This window comes from Monodon monoceros, unplaced genomic scaffold (assembly GCF_005190385.1).
Source record: "Monodon monoceros isolate NGI ecotype Baffin Bay Population unplaced genomic scaffold, NGI_Narwhal_1 Super_Scaffold_19, whole genome shotgun sequence".
NCBI classification, from domain to species: domain Eukaryota; kingdom Metazoa; phylum Chordata; class Mammalia; order Artiodactyla; family Monodontidae; genus Monodon; species Monodon monoceros.
Genome location: NW_021703775.1, coordinates 87049782 through 87068257, shown reverse-complemented (window position 1 = coordinate 87068257; position 18476 = coordinate 87049782). Strand labels below are relative to the sequence as shown.

General features: G+C 55.4%; 1 protein-coding gene across 3 annotated transcripts in view; it reads right to left on the bottom strand.

Annotated features, from left to right (window-relative positions):
* Positions 1 to 277: 277 nt before the first annotated feature.
* The window catches only part of MYT1L (myelin transcription factor 1 like), a 133520-nt gene continuing 115321 nt past the window's right edge, over positions 278 to 18476 (bottom strand). For 2 of the 3 annotated variants that reach the window (XM_029232120.1, XM_029232123.1), the window contains exons 18-21: positions 11735 to 11826; positions 3855 to 3958; positions 737 to 880; positions 278 to 418 (exon numbers count right to left, since the gene is read on the bottom strand). In XM_029232120.1, coding sequence (XP_029087953.1) covers positions 278 to 418; positions 737 to 880; positions 3855 to 3958; positions 11735 to 11826 — 481 coding nt within the window. Of the gene's footprint in view, positions 419 to 724; positions 881 to 3848; positions 3959 to 11734; positions 11827 to 18476 lie in introns of those variants that run through there. The other variant, XM_029232124.1, reaches the window with a different exon arrangement.

The following is an 18476-nucleotide window of genomic DNA, read 5'->3' as shown; positions in this document are numbered from 1 at the left end:
ATATATACCCTCAAATGTGCATACATTAGCAGCTATAAACATTACATGGCATATCACACTATGTCAGCTTATATGAAAACGTACAAAAATGTGAATGTATTCCAAAACTATTCTGTAGGTACTATCTTTAAAGCAAGACATGAAATCATTATGAAGTCTTGTAAGCATAACACTGTTTCAAACAGAAATAAATATATAACACTTTCTGGTAAATTACAGCAGCAAAAAACAAGAGGCATCCTTTTTTTAAGCAAGATTCCATCACTACAGCAGCTGTTCAGACCTGAATTCCTCTCACAGCCTGCTTTATATTTTCCAGTAGAGCTTTATTTTCTGGGCTCTGATAACGATCTTGATTTGTATACATGTCCGTCAAAGTAGTCACGTATGCATCAAAATTTTGTTCATTGATTGGATCCTACGAGATATTAAATAGTAGTTCATATGCAACTTTTACTTTCTAAATAGGATATTCACATCAGCATAAAATAGTATCATAGCATAACGCCACTGTCCTTATCATAGTTAAAAGGCCTTTTCAGAGAGACTTAATCTTAGGGGATCTACTGGTTCAGCCCCACCAGAGTCTCTAGCAATTAACGTTATGGTTTGGGGGAGGTAACCGCAAATATCCAAAGTTCGAAGAACGGTGAAAATAGAAAAGAAAAAGACATCTACTCTGGGATGCGCACCGCACGAGGCCTCCGGTGGCTGCTCTGCGCGGTCAGTCACTTACCATGTGCGGGAGCTGGATGTTGGCGAGACTGTGGATCAGGGACTGGCTCAGGTTGGCGAGTTCGTGGAGGAGGGACTCGTTCTGCTGCTCGATCACTTTGTTCTCCTCCTCGATGGTCTTCAGGCTGCTCTCCATGGTGGTGATCTGAAACGCACAGATGCGTGGGACATGTAACACGAGCCGGCCTGGGGAGCAAGCGCCCGCTCCCACAGGGAGAGGCCTCAGCTCCCGAGGCAGAGGAAGAACCTCTCTGCTTAAATCAAGAGGTTTCCACGTGAAGCATAGGTCATTTTCAGGGTCATTGTCTTGTGTGCGTTGAGTCATCACACTTGAGCACATGGCAACTGGACTCTAAGGGCTTGTCTTTCTGAAAGGGGATTCACGCGTTAGCGTGGGCTTGACTCCTGGGCTGTGTCGACTTTCACTCAATTTTTTAAAAAGTTCTGCTTGTCCTTGTGCATAGGGGATCACATGAGGACTGTGTCCTTGTCCCGCCCTGGCCTTTCCGCTAGCGTGATGGGATTCTTTATCTGGATTAGTATCTTATGCACTGTGGCGACTAATACATCTTCTTTTTAGCCTGAACTTAATTCTGCACAGATAAGTCTTGAAATATTGATTTATTTGTGAGGCACGTCACTGCCCTCTCCTTAGGGTCGAGGCAGGTGTCTCTACCGGCATGTATGACATCTCTGCATCCCTCCATCGGATAAAGGTCTACCGTGGCTTCCTGGGCAGCTCTTCCTTCCTCTAATATTCCAGAGAGAATTTAACAGTTGCCGTGGCACCTTCTGGCCTCCACCTGCCACCAGACAACCAGCACTTACTACACGGCCAGGCAGGAGAGCTGCCCCCATCTGCGTGGGCTGCAGGGACACAGTCGTGGAAGCGAATAGGCAGCTTGGATGCTGTAGTCAAGGCTGGTTACATGGGTACGGGGGCTCCTGGCAGCCACAGAGCGTGTGCCAGGCTCTGTGGGTCCCCCGCACCTGTGTAGCTTGGCAGCCGCAGGTCAGCATTACAGGGGATGCGTAGAAACAAGACAGAGTTGCCAGACGTGCACCGAGCTCACAGCCTTAGCGCCTTCACGCTGTAACCACCGGCTGCCCCCAGTCACCTGAATCTCTGCTTCATAAGCTCTAAACTCCGATGTCTCAGGTAGGGTTTCCCCGCTCACAGCCAGGGGGAGGGCGGGGCACGCGGCTGGTTCTGTGCCCCCGGCCCTCGCTCAGGGTCCTCCGCCTGGGGATGGGGACCTTCCTCCCCTCCCTGCCACTGGCAGCATGTCCTCCGACTACGTGTCTGAGGGACATCTCGTTTCCTGCAGTGCAGGGAGGAGGTCGCTAGGATGGTGTGTGCGTGTTTATACGAAAGCTAGACCTGGCTCAGGATAAAGATAAGATTTATAAGAGACAAACATAGAGCTTAGCAATCACTGATTGGATGATATGAAAAAAGTATATAATTCTTCATACTGTTCTGAGCATTTTGTTTTATTTTTTTATTGCTTTGGCCATGTTGTGCGCCTTGTGGGATCTTAGCTCCCCAACCAGGGATCGAGCCCCTGCCCCCTGCAATGGAAGCGCAGAGTCCTAACTACTGGACCACCAGGGAAGGCCCCAGTTCTGAGCATTTTCGATGGACAGACCGTGAACTCTGTCCAGGCTCTGGACCTGGGACCCTGCGAGGACCCTGGTCTCCCTCAGTTTCTGCAGTTGTAAAATGAGAGAGGTGCGGGTCAGACTGACCATTCAGTGCCTTTGAAGCAGCAGAATCAGAAGCTATTTTCACAGTGAAGGCTCACTGGAGCCCTCAGGTAACACAGGTAAGAGTTGGGCTCTGACAGCTGGGGCTTGGGCTCCGGGGCTATCAGGCGCGGTGACCGTCGCTCCCTAACTATCCCAGCGGCCGTGCTACGGGGCTTCTGGGGGCCATGCATGTGTCCTGTGTGGCCAGGGTGTGCGGCCTGGAGAGCTCTGTCTTCACCTCCAGTCGCTGGACAAAACGCAGCAGCACGGTCCTCTCCCTCCCGGTGTCACTGACCCGGCTGGAGGTGAGGGGTACCAGAAAGCCCAGTGGCACGGTCTCCACCCTTCCTGCTGTGGTTTTGGATTAAAGGTAAGGAAAACCCTTGCCTGTCTCAGGCACACCTTTGGCTGCAGCACAGCCGGAGGTGAGGCCGTGGTCAGCAGGTGGGCTGGTGTCCGAACAAGTGGACAGAACGGCCAGGCAGAGAACCTCAGCCTCACATCCACCCGAGGGCACGAAAGGGTAGCCCTGGAGTCCCTGTGGTGACCCTGGTGGGGGCATAGCTGGAGGGCTCCCCGCCCTGGAGAGGCTGTGCCCGCGGGGACGGGGACCAGCAGGGACCTGTCCTTGCCCCCTAAGCCCATGGGCAAGAATCCCAGTAAGTCTGTGATGCCCCGAGGGGATGGCTGGGGTTGGGCAGGTCCAGGCCACAGAGGGCGTGGGTTCGAACAGGACAGGAACCCCTGGCCTCACTTGTGAGTGGCTGCAGTGCTTCCCCATTCCCAGAGCCGGGGCGGGGAAGGCCTGTGGAGAGGCAAACTGGGTGCGCTGGGCCCACGGCTCTGCGGCCCTGGCTGAGCAGTCAGGTGCAGCGGGAGTTGTGGACACTTACCATGTGGACCGCTGTGGGCACCTGGGCTATAGGACCAAAGCCCCTGGGATGGGGCATCTAGTAGGTGCTCAATAAAGCCTCCACCCCTCCCCTCCGGGCAGGCTTGTGAGGCCACGGATAGCAGCGGCCCCCGGGAACCCAAGGAACAAGCTCCCTGTTCCTGTTTACCGCGTGATGACCTTAGGGCCTTTGCATCCCGGGGGGAAAGAGCTCACCCGCTGCAGGAGCAGCGCTCCTCGGGACCGTCTACTCATAACCACGTGTCATTAAAAATACCAACACAAGAGGGAAAACTAGCCGGCCGGCGGCCCCTCTGTCACAGCAAGTTTTGCCACTGAAATGATCTCAGCAGGACACTGAGAAAAAAGGTGAATAAGTAAAGGGAAAACCGGGCAAGGAAACAGGAAATGGCGGCAGCCCTCGGCTCCGCGGCGTCAGCGCAGGCGGCGGCTCGATTGAGGCCTCAGAAACTGTTACCTGAGTCCGGAGCTTGATCATGTCGGCTTCCATCTGGGAGTTGGATTCGTTCAGCTCCTTGATTTCCTCATCCAGCTGCTTGATCTCCTCATCGTTCTCTACGCCTGAAAGGGCGGAGGGGAGGGGCTTAGAGACGCTGCACCTGGGGACACTACAGGTAGAACCTGGCGGTGTCGCTCTTTCTAGATTTGGAACCGAATTTGCTGGGAGAGGATACTCTTGAATTAAAAACTAGAGTCACAGTTTGTGTGTCTTCTATCCCCACTGCCACCCTCCTTACAATTAAGGCACCTAAAAACAGAAAAAATCAACTGGGGGGACTCAGGCCCCCCAAACTGAAAGGCTCCGTCTCCCTGGGACGATTAACCAGAGCCTCAGGGTGTGACCCCCCCCCCCACGACTCCAGCCGAAACCATCTCGTCCTGGACGTGGATTTACGCGGTGCAGCCCGTGAATTGTCTCCTCTGTTTATTCCCTGTCTCTGTCTGCATCTCTGTCTTGCTCCCTCTCTCATTCTCCCCCATCACTCTGGGAAGGAGCCTGCTGACATATCTGAAAATGAGGCCAACAGGGTCCCTGCCCTCCGCAAGCCTAGATTTTGGGTAGGAAAACTGATAACAGACCGGTAACCAAAAACCCGACTCGGTGGGTGCTGAGGTAGCTGTCCCCTGTGGGAGGATGAGGGAGCAGTGACAGACTTCAGGCGGGTGGTCGCAGAGGCTCTCTGAATATTTACAGCTAACTAATAAACAGGTCCCCCCATCTGAATGGCCAGGGCGTGAAGCTTGGCTGGGCCGCGTCCTGCGGGAGGGGGGCTGTGCAGCCACCAGCGGGGCCCTGGCTGGGCTGCAGGGGCAATTGTTAGGGTTTACAAGGGGCGTTTTTGAGGCCAGCTCGCCTGGCTGGCTGCTGGCCACCTGGCCTCGCCAGTGTCAGAAAGATCCCGATACTTCTGGTGTTTGACACTGGTATCCCACGGCTGAGCGTCCCTAGGGGATGAGCAGAAACCCGGCAAGTGAAGCTACGGGACGACCACACCTGTCCCTCGCATGGCACCTGGGGGAACTTGGGGGGCCGCTGTCCAGCTCTGTAGAGAGAGGGGTCCAGTTCGCCTGGGACGGAAGGCCCCAGACAACCTGGAATGCTGCAGACCCTCCACGGAGGGTTCCTCGCCTCCCAGGAGTCGAGAAGACAAAGCAAAGAGAGACTAGGGGTCTGAGTCTCAGCTGCTGATTTTAGCGAAATGGAAAAAAAAAAAAAAAAAAAGATCCTCAAGAGTAAAGCATCTTCCTGCGAAGAATCACATTCCTCCCACGGCGTTATGTGTCCTCATAAAAGCAGCAGGAGGAGCGTGTCATCGTGCTCAATTTAATTTCCCCTTTAATAATCCTTCCTTCTCAATCGTTTCTCCCCATGCACCTGTCTTAGGTGTGAAGCGAGGCTCACGGACAAGCTGGTCTTGAGCACCTGCCCAAGTCTTCCCTCTTCCCCCTGCTGTGCTCCCACCGTCACCCAGGGGGACGGGGGGTGACCTTAACCAGAGTGATGGCTCTCTCGTCCATGACCCCTGATCAGCGTCTTAGGTCCTCAAGGTGCTTCTCTGCCAGCGTCTTACAAGGTCCAGAACATCAACAACAAAGTCTTCCTTTTTATCAAATGCACCCCGGAAAGCAGGTCATAAAGGATATAATAACAAATACTGCTAGGAATGAAACGAGGTTCACCCTTTCTCAGGTGGAGGCCGCTATTCCCCCACGTTTTATATGTGACCAGGTCTTTGTGGCAATCTCTCAAAATTAGGGCTTAGGATTGACTGAGTTAGGGTATATAAAAAACCTGGCACACGGGAGGTCTCCATCAAGGCTGTGGCCAACGTAATTATTCTTCCGTAGTTGAAGTTCAGGTATAGCTCAAGATAAGAATGCATAAAAATAATCACGATAAATGCATAAAAATCCTGACTTGTAAAACAACTAAATCATGAGGCAGTTTATCGTTTAACGAGGATTCGCCACACCTTCCTCTAAATTGCTGGTCTTCCAACCGCACAGAGAACATCTCTTGTGGAAACTGAATCCTCGGGCTGTGATGGTCGTCAGATTTTCCAAGTGAATTTCTGTTGATTTCTGGACAAGTTCTTCATGTCATATTTCTTCAGCTTTTCAGATTTGAACTTTAAAACTTTAAAACTTTAAAACTTTCTCTTTTCCCGGGTGTGTTTTGCAGTTTCTGTTGAGGACCAGCCGTGTAAAGAGAGGGTTATCGCATTTTCCTAAGAGGCCCAGAGGATGTCCCTCGGTTCTCGGACCCTGAGGTGCAGCTGCCTTTTAAGGTTTCCCGAGCTTTGCTTGCATTCAGGCTCTTTTTGAAGCCACTGTTACCGGTTCGAATGTTCTGCCGAGCAGGCGCTTGCTGAGAGAAGGGGCGCGCCTCCACAAGGCCCCTCAGGCAATGGCTCTGAGCCTCTCTGTAGTGTGAGAATACATTGTGCAAAGGAAACGCGTCGGTTAATACAGGAGCAGTCTTCTCTCACATATTAAATAAAATGTCTCATTTTTACTTGCATATGACACTGAAAGTGTCAGAGAGCAGACATGATTGCGTGTCACGAAGGTACCTCCTGCCAGAGTCTGTATGTGAGGCTGGGGCAGCTCTTCCTGGGGAGCTACCCCCTGTGCACCTCCAGAGCTATTTGATCAAGAGATTTGATTCTGGATAACCGCGATAGGAAGGGCGAAAAATGTGCTACGCAACTTCCTGTTTCCAACACCGAGATTTCACGTTTCCCTTGAGAAGTGAGTGGAGTTGTAAGCAAAACAACCCATTTCAGGGCTGGCGGTTTGCAGATCACTACCCTATTATAAAACCCGGAGAACGGCGGGAGAGGATAGCACGCCTCGAATTTCCAATTAAACCCCCTTAATTCACTTGTCAGGAGCACCCCATCGGCGGTACCTAATATACAGCGAAGCGTATAAAATACACCGTCACGTCAGCATCTTTGTCTTGAGGCTAGATTCCAGCAAACTTAGAAGAATTTTGATAAAATTATGAGACAAGAATGTGGTCTTTCTGGAATATAGGTGAAATCTTGGGAGCCCATTTCACTGGTTTGAATTTTCATGAAAGAGTTTCCAACAATTATTATGTTCTGTTTAACTTTTGTGGAAAACCAACGTCTAAGCAGGGGACAGAGATCACGGTCCTGGGAGATTTCCTGAAGTCTGGCGGCATTGCTTTCCTTTCCTTTTCTTTTCTTTTTTTTGTTTTAACATCTTTACTGGATTATAATTGCTTTACAATGTTGTGTTAGTTTCTGCTGTACAACAAAGCGAATCAGCTATACGTATACATATATCCCCATATCTCCTCCCTCTTGCGTCTCCCTCCCACCCTCCCTTCCCCACCCCTCTAGGTCATCACAAAGCACCGAGCTGGAAGCATTTCTGAACTGCCTTGATGAGAGGTTTTAGAGGTCTGGGGTTTAGAGCCGGGTTTTGAAACATGACAGACCTGGAATCTGAATCCATATCTTGCTACTTAAGAGTTCTGTGGTGAGTACTTTCCTTAATTCCTAGAAACCTCAAATCCCTCCATTTAAAAAGGCCCCTACCTGTCACAGTGGCTGTAAGAAATAAGCTAACTATATAAGATACCTGAGCTATAGCGCGACTCGCCAAACAGGGGCCAAAGAAAAATGTTAAATGCTGTGTTGTCTGAGCAGCCCGACAGCACCGGGGTGTCTGCAGGCTCATCTCTGCTCTGACTGGAAAGTAGCACAGATTGGTTTTGTCCTGCTGACCCAGTCGATGTGAGCTGACAAACAGTTAAAAGGAAAGAAAAAATACTGTATGTGGTCTAGTGCAGCGGGCTTCGATACTTGTTGAATTAAAGAACTTAAAAAAGACACACCTCTCCCTCACAAGTCCTAAAACTGCCATCTGATGGTTTTTACTGTGACTTTAGTTGCCAAAAATGTATATATTTCTAGAAAATTGTATGTTGCAGAGTGCTTTCAGTATATTTTCATCAAAGCCTTGGACTGAGTGTTTAATTTATTAAAAAAAATCTACTGTGTAAACTAAGTGGCAAATCAGGCTTCATTATCAAAACAGTCTGCAGATCAGATCAACCGTCCAACAGAGGCCACCATAAACCCAATAAAGCGCTAGCCAGGGCCCCATGGTGACCTTTCCGTCTCTAAATTTTATTCTAGGAGATGGACGGGTGGATGGATGGATGGAGGGATGAAGATGTGAGTTTTTGCCTGGATGAACTAAGGAGCACCGGCTGCAGCACTGTTTCCTCCTGAAGCTCTTGGACCTGCCCTCCTGCCCGCTTGGGGGCGCCCTCAGGAGCCCAGCATTCGTGAGTGGTTCCTCGTTAAATGTCTGCACGTGTGTGAGTCCAGGACTCGGGAGCAGCCTTTCTTCCGTGACGGTGGGGAAGCTGGGAAGACCTGGCAGGTGACGGATGGATTCTCAGACTGTCGGATTCTAGTGAGTCACGTGGAATTCGAGGGTCTGGAATTAAAGCCATCCATGTGAATGTGCCCCCAGGTCACCCTCGAGAGCCCCAGGGCACAAGTGCCTGGCTGTGAAGCCCGCCTCTGGAGAGGGGAGAGCGCCAGGTAGGCTCATTGGCCCCTCGGTGCCACTGGGGCACGGCGGGGCCCTGGCTGCGGGTGTGCCCTCACAGGTCGCCTGGCACTGCTTTCACCTCTTCACCGCTTTGAGTTTCCTCTTCCTTCTTGGTAAAGGGGAGCGTCAGTACCCACGCTTGGGGCTGATGGGAATATAAATGAATAAGTGCATGAAATCCCCGGACAGAGCTGCAGGCAGGGGAGGGGGCCTTCCCTCAGCTCACCATCCCAGACAGTAGATGAGAAGGGCAGAAAAACGTTATTTCTTTTCCTTCTCTCCTGAAGGCTTGGCCAAAAACTGAAACCAAAAAAGCAAAACCCCAAAGCCGCCTGCAGCCCAACTCCGGGCAGAGATGCTCACAGGCCCGGAGTGACCGTGTGCAGAGGGTCCTGGAGGAGACCCCTGGTAACTTCGCAGAGCCCCAGCTGCTCGGAGAGCTGACCGACGATGTGGGATCATTCAGGGGGAGACATAGAATAGTGAGAGTCTTTGCGGGGAAGAGATGGGAACAGACTCTTCTCTAAACTTCAGAAAGAAAAAGAAAGAACCTTGGATTTTAGAGCTGGAAGGAAACCTCAGAGACTTTTAGATGCACTCCTCCCTCTTCAGATAGACACTTGGGAGAAAAAGCCGGATCCCGGGACAGGAGCGGCCCGGCCCGAGTCAGCCCTAGGGCTCCAGGTGGTCCCTTGGCCGCGGTGCTCAGTCACCGTTAAGAGGACACATTACACATGGAGGGTGAGTGACCTCGGGTAAGGTCTGCACTCAGCATGTTCAAGAGATGAGAGGGTGAGAGATGGGCTCTCCCTCACACAGAGTGAGGGCCACGCCTTTGACCGTGAAGGTCGGGCACAGCTGCAGGGTCAGTGACCGCTGAGCTCCTGACCCTCAAAGAGCAGAAGTGAATTTCCCACAGTCCTGCCCTTTGGTCAGACACACACAGGGATGAGGCCATTTATCCACGGGATGACGCGTGCTCTGGGTTTACTAGGAAGTGCCCTGATCTTGGCAGAAAAGGTGCCCCGACAGGTGAGAAGCAAGGGGACCGCCAGCCCTGGGCTCCAGCATGGACTGGGCTTGGGAAGACCTGGGTTTGCCCCTCTTCTGCTTCTTCATCTCCAGGTGACCTGGGCTTCCCCGGGTCCTCGTCTGTGGACAAGCAAGTGACCGAACCTACAGCAGGAAGAAACATTCTGAAGACTAAAATCAGGAAGCTGAGCTCAGGTGCAGAGAGGTGGGTGGATGGCAACCCCGCAGGCGACCCCACTGACCGGGGTGGAGCTGGGAGCCGGGTGCCCAGCCTGGATGAAGGCTGGGGTTGGTTCCTCTCCCAGATGCCATGAGTCCTTTCTGGTTAACAGCTGTGACTAGCAGTTACAGAAGGAGGACTCTGAGCGTCGGATGCCCCCATGAGAGGTGCCAGCCCGGGGGACTCCCCGCTCTCCCCGGCCGTCCCGCCCGCTGGGAAGCCTCCTCCTCTGGGTGTGCAGACCTGCCCTCTCCACTTCTCTCCCCGCTGGGTCTGCACTGCGCTCCGTCTATCTGGAGTCATGAGCTGGCGCAGACTCACATCGGTTTGCAGAAGGAGTTTTGCTTTAGCCCCGGGGACGTTGTGCGGGTGAAATGTCGGCTAAATATTTGGAAAGAGCTCAGTGCATATTGTTTTCTCTCTGGCAACGCGCCCTGCCCCTCGATGGCTGAGTGAGAAGGGACATTGGTGACCCTGGCGTCTCGGGATGGGCTCCTCACGCTGGCGGGTGAGTCTGAGAACTTCCGTCTAACTGGTGCCCGCCCCCCATCTCCAGCCCCTGAGCCGCCTTGAGCAGAGGTGGGGCTCACGGGACTTGAAACTTCAGGTGGAAGCGTCGTGGCCCTGACTGTCTTCCTGGTAAATGACGGGGGGCAGGATGAGGCATGTCTCCTGCTGAACCCCTCGTGCTGTCCTCACGACCGAGAATGAGTGTCCGGTGAGCCGTGGAGGCCTCAGGACAGCGGCCGGGCCCCAGGCGTCTCCAGGCTAGGAGCGCATCAGGGCTGGGTCCTTGTCTGCATGGATCCTGGGTGCGGGGCAGCCCGGGAAGCGGACGGGGAGGGGTCGGCCCCATCCGCCACCCAGTCCTGGGGCCCGAGCTACCTGCGGCGGGTCCAGGTGTCCAGCACGGGGTTGACCCGCGTTTCTCGGCACTTGGTTCCTTTGAGGAGCATGGAGCTCGGGAGGCACCTTGCCAGGCTTCAGCACATTCACTATAGGCCCCGCTCTGCCCGAGCCCCGTTCCTCACAAACTCCCCTGAGGGGCTGGGAGCGGGAGCCTCTCACAGGCCACTCTGCTGAGGGATTACAATTGCACTGGTCTCCCGATCGCTGCAAACACTGCACTAGTGACCGCTGGACCTCAGCTCCCAGGGACACACGCGGTCACGCCCCCGCGAGCCTCTGGTGGCAGTACGGGCATCAGCGCACCAGCGCGTGTGTTTCTGTGAAAGACACGTCCTCATTTAATGGGTGTACTGATTCATTGACACTGGAGTCTCGGCCAGCAGCCTGTCTGACGCGGGTTTCCTCCCGAAGGCGTGTCACGGCCTCCTTACGCCCAGGACACCAGACGGCACCCCTGTCCTGCTCTGGGGGCCTTTTCAACAGGGGCGTCTCCAACGGGAAAACACAAAAATTCAACAAACGCAGCGCCCCACAGACTGTGAAGAGGACCCTTATTTATGGCTGAGCCAGGAGGAGAAGGCAGAAAGGAGGGGCCTCGCGGGAAAGTGGCCGGAGATTCAGGCTCTCCTCCCCTCCCCGTGGCCCTGAAAGCACCGCGAGCGCTGGTCTGGGGTCACAAACTGACTGTCGCGTGGGCCCGGGGCCCCGAGGCCGGGCTGGGACGGGCTCCGAGGCCCGAGCCCCCCGCGTGCGCTCCGCCCACATCTTTGCGCGCCTCCTGCGGCGGGCCAGGGAGCATCTGGAAGGAGGGCTGCGCAGACAGACGGACGCCAGCTCCCGCCCCAGAGTGAGGGTGAGGGAGACAGCCATGGGCTGCGTGTGGCCCGAGGGCCCCTGACTCAGCGCCCAGCGCGGAGGGCCGTGGGGAGGCCGCCTCCCCCGGCGTGGACCGGTTTTGCCCGGGCGGGAGTGACCGCTGCCCCCTCCCGAAGGGACGAGGCTCTGCTGGGGCTCCGCTGGGGCCGCGAGCACGGCCGCGCTGTGGCCATGGCCCCGACGCGCCGGGCGCACGCGGTTACCGTCGCTGGCCCGCTGCCGGATGGTCAGCATCTGTTCTCCCGACAGCTTCGCCTTCTTCATGGCCGACGTGGCCCGCGGGCATCCCGACAAGCTGGGGACGAGACGGGAGGTGGAGTTAGTCGCAGGGTCCGGGGGGGGGGGGGGGCTGCCCGGGCCTGCAGGGAAAACTGCCGCGAGCTGCAGGCCCCCACGTCACCCGACTGGGCTGGTTGCCGGCAAAGGACCACCTGCACGTGGGGAACCAGAGCGGAAGGTGGGCAGGGCCGGCTGTGCCCACAGGCTGGTGTCTGTGGATGGCGGACTTCAGGGCGGACACGCAGCACAGGGCCACAGTGTGGCCTGGGGCGAGGTCTGACTGCTGGGGCTCGGGCGGGAGGGAGATGAGCCCTCTGAGGGCCCCTGGGACTTTTAGGGAGCGCCTATCTCACTTTAACAAACTTCCTTATTGGGACTGCCCTGGCGGTCCAGTGGATAGGGCTCCTCCGTTCCACTGCAGGGGGCTCGGGTGCGATCCCCGGTCGGGGAACTAAGATCCCACACGCCGCGCTGCGTGGCCAAAAGTAAATAAAAATATGAAAAACTCCCTTATTGTGGAAAGTCTCAAACTCACAGAAGGGTTGGATTCAAAACTTAATGTCAAACGTGCAAAAGTAGAAGGGGCAGAGTGATGAGCTACCACCCAGTCTCACATCCTGACTCACCAGGGCCCCTTCCCCATAGTTATTTGGGAGAAACCCCCAAACAGAGCCTCAGCATCAGTATCTCACCTGAGGGTCTGAAACGTGTGCCAACGCCCTCGCCTGTCGGGGTCCACAGGCCCCCATCTGCCTCCTAACCTCATGAATGGCCGTCTGCCCGGGTCCACACGTGCCCTGCACCCTAAGCTGGGACCTGGTCTGGGCAGCGTCTCTGCAGGGCGCCTCCCTCCCTCTTTCTTTCTTTCTGGGTCCGTGTTGAGGACGGCGATCCGAGCACCTTTCGCGGGGGCCAAGCCTGGGCCTCCGCACCCCTCGCCCCTCGCCTGGCTACGACCTCCAGGGGCCACACAGGGGGAGCCCACTGCCCCGTTGTCAGGGTCCCTCTGGCGCTTCATACGCAGGTGAAATGTAAGCCAGTGTATATTATAGTATTTACATATATTCAAACCACGTGTATCATTTCGTATTTCGTCTGCATTTTCAGGGCTAGACGGACCCTGTCCTCAGAGAGTGACACTTACACGGTCACTAGGCAACATCCGTGGGACATCTGCGTTTATACAGGGAGGCTGATGGGGATTTTAGCAGGTGTTTTGGGGGAGGACACCTTTGTACAACAAATGTTCTCACGAGGAAGCTCTGAGGTGCTGGTTCGAGGAGACGTTCGCGTCTGGCAACTGTGCAGGACTCTCCCCGAGAGGCCGAGTGACCGCCGTGCCCACTGCTCTTCCCAGAACCTCACCGGGCCCTGCGCTCGCTCACGGAGCTTTTAGATTTACAGGGGAAGGGGCAGTGGGACGTCACCCCAGAGGGTGACACAGCGCCCTGTTAGTGGTCGTTGGGGCCATCATCCCTGGGGCCTGTTGCTCAGAGGCAGCACGTCGCCAGGCGTGCCCAGGGGCTCCCGGTTGCTTGTGGATTGGAAGCTGTGTGCAGCAGGTGGCTGCCCACCCCGATTCTCCTACCTGAACAGAAGTGGGAGAGGGGGCTACAGGACAGAGTGAGGGTGGAAAGTAACGAGAAGGAAGCCCAGCCGCGCGGAAGCCAGCGGGGTGAGGGACTCGGGTGTCTCCACGCGTCCATCACCAGCTGGCAGGGCCCAAACCCGGGTGTGCAGCAGCAGGATGGCCTGGAAACAGTTTCAAACACAGACTCCTGGACCCACGTTGGGGGTCAGAACCAGATTTCAGTCTCCAGTTGCTTCTCCTAGCTTCCAGTTAACTGAAATGCCAGCCGAGAACGACAAATAACGGTGTCCTTCAGCCAGAGCTGGGAACTAAGTTAGGAGACACAGACAGGCCCGCAGGAGGATGTGTCCTGTGCAAACACGCCTGCACCGTGTTCCTCCCATTCCGATCCAGTGACTGCATCCCAGCCTGGGTCAAATTTGGAAGCGTCCGAAGCAGGCCGGGCACCGGTGCCGGGTGGCGGGCGCCAGGCGAGGGCGCAGTGCCATCTAGTGGCGGCCCGAGCCAACCGCACCGGGTGCCCTGGGTCTGCGCTGGGCCAGGATCTCAGGGCAAAGTCCCCTGCCCGAGTCCTGCCAGGGAGCGACCCCGGGGGGATCTCGGTGTGGTGAGAGGAGAGTCCTGAAGCGGAGACCCAGCGGCCCTTATGGAGACGCTTCTAATTAAAGCCAGGCTCCAGGTAGCAAAGAGTTAACCCGTGTCTGCCCCAGCACCCACCTCTGGGGCCCCAGACGTCTGGCCCAGGCTCCACCAGAAATTCCTGGGAGGCTCCGGGCAGACACTGCCCAGGGCTTCAGAAAGGGACAGAGGAGACATCCACCCGAGTGGCACTTCCTCCAGGAGAACATCACCCCTGAAAATAGCTCAATAAGTAAAAATTTCTGGGAGGGGAGTGGTTGGAAAGACTCGGGAGTCCACTGGGAGGAAAGTAAGAAATTCGAGAGCACGTGGGGTGTGTTGCTCTGGTGTTTGCTCACGGCCCAGAGTGGCTCGGGAATCGAGAATACAGGGCCCCGATGTGAAAGGCCCCTGTGACTCAGGCTCTATCCCAAGAAGTGCGGCTGGGCTGTTATGTACCTTGTTTTTTTCACTATTTACGATTTCACCATGATGTTAAAATCCTCTAGTAAGGACGTGGTACCTCCCTGTACAGCATAGATTCCCATGCTAATGCCACCCTCTGTATCGTAGCACTGTGGACGTGTCACCAGCTGATTCCTGGTGACGGGCACTGCACTACTGTTACCCACTGCGTCGTAACACTGGGGACTCTCGGGGGTGGGCAGTGCAGGCAGACGCTGAGCGAGGGAACCGGCGTTAACACCGAGGGCACGCGTCACGCTCACCGGAGCAGCCCCTTTTGAATGTGCTTCCTGAGACCACAGGGGATGTGTTGGGGGCACAGGGTGTCCTCTGACCCCCATGGAATTTCTGCCCCCAGATTATTTGTCTGAACTGCTCTCATCTCAGTGCGAAGGGGTGTCCTAGTGGCTCCTTCTCAGTCCAAGATGTGGATTTGGAGTTTATCCCCAGCAACGTTCTGAGTTTCTCCAAAAACATATTTGGTGTCGAGAGCATGCCCTGAGCTGTGGAGGGAGGGAAGCGTTAGGGCAGGAGCCTCTGTGTCCACCTGGGCCTTTGGACAGACGGGGTCTCCCAGTCGCAGGCGTTCATTTGCAGGGGCTGCGGGTCAGACGGGAGAGTAGCAGGCTTTGCAATCGCGTTATTTCTCCTGCTTGATCCCCCTCCATCCATGCATTTTGATGGCATTACGGAGGAATTAGACTTTTGAGAGCACCCGGGTCCCAGCTGGCGGGTATCACAGGATCGCTGGGGTCTCCCCGCCGAGGATGGGGGGCTGAGTGGCTCATACTCTTCTGACCCCCTTTCTTGCCTGGAATTACTGCTGAGCCCGAGGGCGCTCAGCACCATTGCTGGGCAGGTGAAGGCAGGTATGGAGTCGGACGACCTACAGGGACGGCCCTTAGGAGGCTCTCTCCTCAGGTGTTCTTTTCCCGACAGTGTTGCGACCGACACTGCTGAATCGAGGGGGCTCCAAAGTTCATCTCTTGGGTGAGTGTCCCCCTGGTGTGGCTGAGAATGACGTTTGTTTATGACAGCGAGGCTGGTACTTCGGGCGGGGAGGCCTGGGTGCTGGGGAGGGGTGGTCCTGCAGTCCCCAGGAAGCCCCCAGGCTTCTCCTGTGGCCGTTCCTCTGGGGGCAGCTCGGCCGATGGGGCGCCTTCCCTTCACTGCACTGGTTACCTGCGAGGTCTTTCTCAAAACTCAAAAACCCAAGATCTTCTCAAAACTCAAAACTCTCAAGCTCTCAAAAACTCAAGACTCTGGGTCGTGGAGGTTTTTCTGATTTCCTTCTTTGATCATTTTCTTTTTTCCATTTTCTCTCGTCTCTCTACTTTTTCAGAAACTCCTATAGCTGTTGGTTATTAAATCACATGAATTGTTTCTCTATTTTTAAAATATTATCTTCTTTTCTCACCTCTTTATAATTTAAGGGAGAGTTCCTCAGCTTTGTATTCTAACTTTCTATGTGGATTTTTAAGTCTTACTTGCCTTTTTTTTTTTTAAAGAGAGATCTTTCTTGTTCTCTGAATGCTTTTTGAATTATGAATATCATAACTTGTAATATTCTTTCTATCCTTTTCTGTCTGATGACAAATTACAGTTGTTTTTGTTTTAAAGTCTTCTCCTTCCAGAAATGTCTGTTTTCGTTGAGCTTTTTTTCCTTTTCTGTCTTCTTCTAAGTGTGTTTATTTTGTTTTCTGTCCTGTTACCTGGCGCATCCCTTAAACAGCTGGAAACCCTAGGCTGCTCATTCCCGTTCTCCAGACATCACACCTTTCTCTGGGACCCGCTGGTTTCGGGGGTGGAACACCGCCCCCTCTGGATGGGCTTGAGTGGCCACAGCGGCTCTGAGACAAGCTGGGGGGTGGCGGGGCCTCCACATTTCACTTAATGCTCCTGAGTCCAGCACAAGGGCCACCCCTGTGTCCAGCTGCTCCTGGGGTCCCAGGCCAGAGCTTCCCACTCCACTGGGGTGACAGGGGCATGGGCTGGACATCTAGGGGTCAGGCTGCTTCTTATGGAGACTTTGAACTAGTCGTCTGTTTTCAAGCCTTCTCTGAACCCCCCACAGAGGGCCCACTGGATCCGCAGCCCCCCGAGCTCCCCCTTCACCCGTGTCCCCCGCCACCCCTTCCTCTCCCGGAGAGGCAGGTCTGAGTCATTTGTCCGTCAGCTTTGCAGCTCCCAGGACTTGGTGGATGAGATAGAATTCACTTCTCTTTTGACAATATTTTACCGTTTAAAAAACTTGCGGGGTTTATAAACTGAGAGTAGGTCACTTCAGTGGAGGTTTGAGATTGAGCGGAGATGACTGTGTTCTCAACCTGTGGCGTCTGACCAGGACTTTCTGTAGAGATGCCCACTGAGGTCTGGGGTCCATGGGCACTTTGCTGTAATGTGCGTGCTCTTTCCGCCCCTTTCCTGGGGGCCAGTGTGGCGGTCTCTCTCTCCTGGAGTGACGGTGGTCCTGGTGGCCAGATCCTAGGCACACCTGGTCCAGGGGACGGAAGCTTAAGTGTTGCCGTGACACCCAGGGGAGCATCCTCAAAGACAGACCCGTCCTCCATCCAGGGACAGAAACAGCCTAGAGACGAAGCTTCCAGGGTGGGTGGGGTGGGAGCTGGGGGGTCAGAGGGCAGAGCCACGGGGGATGGAGCCGGCAGCCGGGTCGGGCCTGCTGGCCCGGGCCTAGTGACGCAGGATCACACCTAGTGACCTAGTGTCCCCACCGCCCTGAGCCCCACTCGTTCTCCTGCCGCATCCTAGCAGACGGCGGGGAACCGGCTTCTCTCTGTGTTTCTCCTTTTGCTGGTCTCTAGGAAGCCCGGGGCTCACATTCCTGTAAGTCACTGCTGGGGGCTGATCGTGTCCCCAAAGGAATGCTGACGCCTTAACATCCAGAACCTGTGACAGGACCTCATGGGAAATGGGGCCTTTGTAGATGCCGCTGAGTCAGGATGAAGTCGTGCCGCGGTGGAGGCCTCGTCCCGTGACTGGGTCCTTACGAGACAGACACAGAGGAAGGCCGGGGACGACGGCGCAGAGACTTCGGGTGACACCCAGGATCGCCGTCCCCTCACCCCCCTGCCCGTGTCGTGACCTCTGTCTTCCGACGCCAAGAGGATAGATTCTGTTGTTTTAATCCACCAGTTTGTGGTGTGTGTCAGGCAGCCTAGGAAACGGATCGCATCAGACCTGTTGATTAACTTTGGACTCCTAATCCAGATGTTTCCCCGTCTCCTGTGATATTTCTATCCGTGTTTGGATACGTGAACGTAACTGTTCTGTGAATGTGAGTTTGGCCGCGAGCTCAGGCGGCACTGGCGCGTTGGGGGGACAGATGGTAACAGGGGAGACACCCCGGCATCGAGAGCTCCGGGTAGAGGCGCCGCAGGAGGGGCACGCGGGGCCCGGCCCCCTGGCCAGCGGTGAGAAGTGTGGCCGGGCGTGTCCTCACCCAGCTGGGCCCCTGGCTGCACAGGGGGACTGCTCAGGGCACGTTCTGGGAGGGGGGACCCGGTGTGAGGATGGCACAGGGGGATCCCAAGGGACACGGAGCCACGGAGCTTTGGGAGGGGAACCGGGCGCAGTGGGTCGGGGCCTGCAGGGCATCCAGGGTGGGAGCCCCCAGCCCGTGTGGGTCACATTTCAGCTTGTATTAACTGAAATCAAACAACGTTAAGTGTCATGGGGACTGGACGTCAGCCGTGGGCCCGGCAGCCTCGCACGTCTGGTGATGACAGAGCAGCCAGTGGGACACGGCGGCCGGTCACGCGTTCTGTGCCCGGGGCGGCATCGGCCTTCAGAGGGGCTGGCGGGAGAGCCCGGAGTGTGTCATCGGTTCTTCAGCGGAAGAGAGCCTCCTTTGGGGGCTCAGGCAGGTTTCTGGAGACAGAGTCTTCTTGCAAAGGGAATTCGAGGAGAGGCGGGCGACCGTGGGCAGACGTGTTAAACTCACCTTACGTCTAAGACTCTGTAGCTCGCGCAGC